This window comes from Haplochromis burtoni, unplaced genomic scaffold, assembly GCF_018398535.1.
Source record: "Haplochromis burtoni strain Fernald_Lab_line unplaced genomic scaffold, NCSU_Asbu1 Contig_151, whole genome shotgun sequence".
Classification (NCBI taxonomy): domain Eukaryota; kingdom Metazoa; phylum Chordata; class Actinopteri; order Cichliformes; family Cichlidae; genus Haplochromis; species Haplochromis burtoni.
The window spans coordinates 1,342,464-1,344,051 of NW_024582512.1; the positions used below are offsets into that span (position 1 = coordinate 1,342,464).

The 1,588-nt window shown below is 41.9% G+C and overlaps 1 protein-coding gene across 1 annotated transcript; it reads right to left on the bottom strand.

Annotated features, from left to right (window-relative positions):
- Nucleotides 1-384: 384 nt before the first annotated feature.
- Nucleotides 385-1,211, bottom strand: LOC121815192 (heat shock protein 30-like). Its single transcript, XM_042224787.1, has one exon. It carries the CDS (start codon nucleotides 1,044-1,046, stop codon nucleotides 402-404), a length of 645 nt encoding a protein of 214 aa, XP_042080721.1. The 5' UTR covers nucleotides 1,047-1,211; the 3' UTR covers nucleotides 385-401.
- Between the last annotated feature and the right edge of the window lie 377 nt (nucleotides 1,212-1,588).

Genomic DNA, 1,588 nt, shown 5'->3' on the forward strand with positions numbered 1-1,588 from the left:
AATAAAAAAGGCCACAGTGCAGTAACCGTGCTAACGACTGCACCACCATCATGGTTACTTTGAAGTATCTTTCTTGATAATCAATGTTCCTCCCACAGTCCAAACATATGCTTGATTGTAAGTTGTATATTATGAACATGGATGACATTCATTCTCTGTATGCCACCTATGGCAGCTGGGAGCTGGAGAACATGAATGGATGGAATAGATTATAATATTTATCACTTTCTTTTTCTATCATTTATGTACTGTATTTTTTTAATGTATGAAATAGAAAAAAAAACCCCACACAACATGATTCAGTGTTTGTGATGTTTATTTATCATCAGATATAAATCACAATTACACATATAAAAAGAAATTAATATTATTTAAAAAAAAACATTTATTTTACATTGGTATCATTTCATATCCATGTTTTCAGGTTTGTCCTGTGTGCTGCTGTGTGTCTCTGTCCTGCTGTCTTCTGCCTGTGAACACACACTCTGCTGTGCTTTGTCCTCTGAGCTCCTCTTGATAGTCAGCTCTCTCTCAGCCTCTTCAACACACGGAGCTTTGGCTGCCTGGATGTGGAGCTTCCCATCTGGAGACAGGTGGCAGGTGATGGTTTGATGGTTCAGTCCTTCAGGCAGATCAAACTCCTGTCTGAACTCCTGCAGTCTGTAAGAGTACGAGCCTTTCCCGTCCTCCTGCTTCTTCTCTGTCTTGCCACTGACTCTCAGCTTCCTGCCCACCTGCCTGACAGACAGCTCCTCTGGGGAAAAGCCTCGAGTGTCCAGCATCAGAGCAAACTTGTCTCCCTCTTTCTCCAGCTGGACGGCAACTGGCTGCACAGCCATGCTGCTTTGGAAAGGATCTGTCTCCTCCAGGATCCTGTGTTGAAGTTTATCCATCAGCTCCAGACTGCTGCACAGCTCCTGTAGGTTTCTCTGCAGGAGATCCTGCTGGTAGAACAGAGGCTTGATCTCTGGCCACAGACTGCGTACAGGCCAGTAGAAGTCCATGAATGGACTGAGTGCAGACTGGACTCCATGAGAGCACAGCATCTTCAGTGGGTTTAGTGTTGAGTCCTCTTCTTGTGAGATGAAACACTGTTCAGGTGTCTGTTGTCTTCTTGGTGTTGCTTGTCTTGCTTTCTGTCTCAGCAGTGAGACTGTCCCAGTTTATATATACTAAGTGGAGGAGGTCCAGAGTCTTCAGGAATGTTTCTGGTCTCTGCCACAGATCTCCACTGGGTGGCGCTGTTTGACTGGACTAATGACATCACTCGTCAATTGCTCATCCATCATGTCTGACTTCTTTTCTGTGAAACTATTTGATAGGCTGCCTCAGTGACAAAAACATGTAAAATATATAAATGTGTAATAAGCTTTTACTTCAGATTATAGGTTTGCATTTCCATTTAATTGCAATACCCAAAATATCAACACAGGTGACGGTTCATCAGGAATACAAACTTCACTTGACTATTCCTGTTGGATCAAAGACTTATTTTTGAATATCTTGTTTGGATTTTGTAATACAGGTAATTATTTGGTGTACAGTGTTTCCCCAATTTGACTTTATTTAAAGTTTATTTAAAATAATC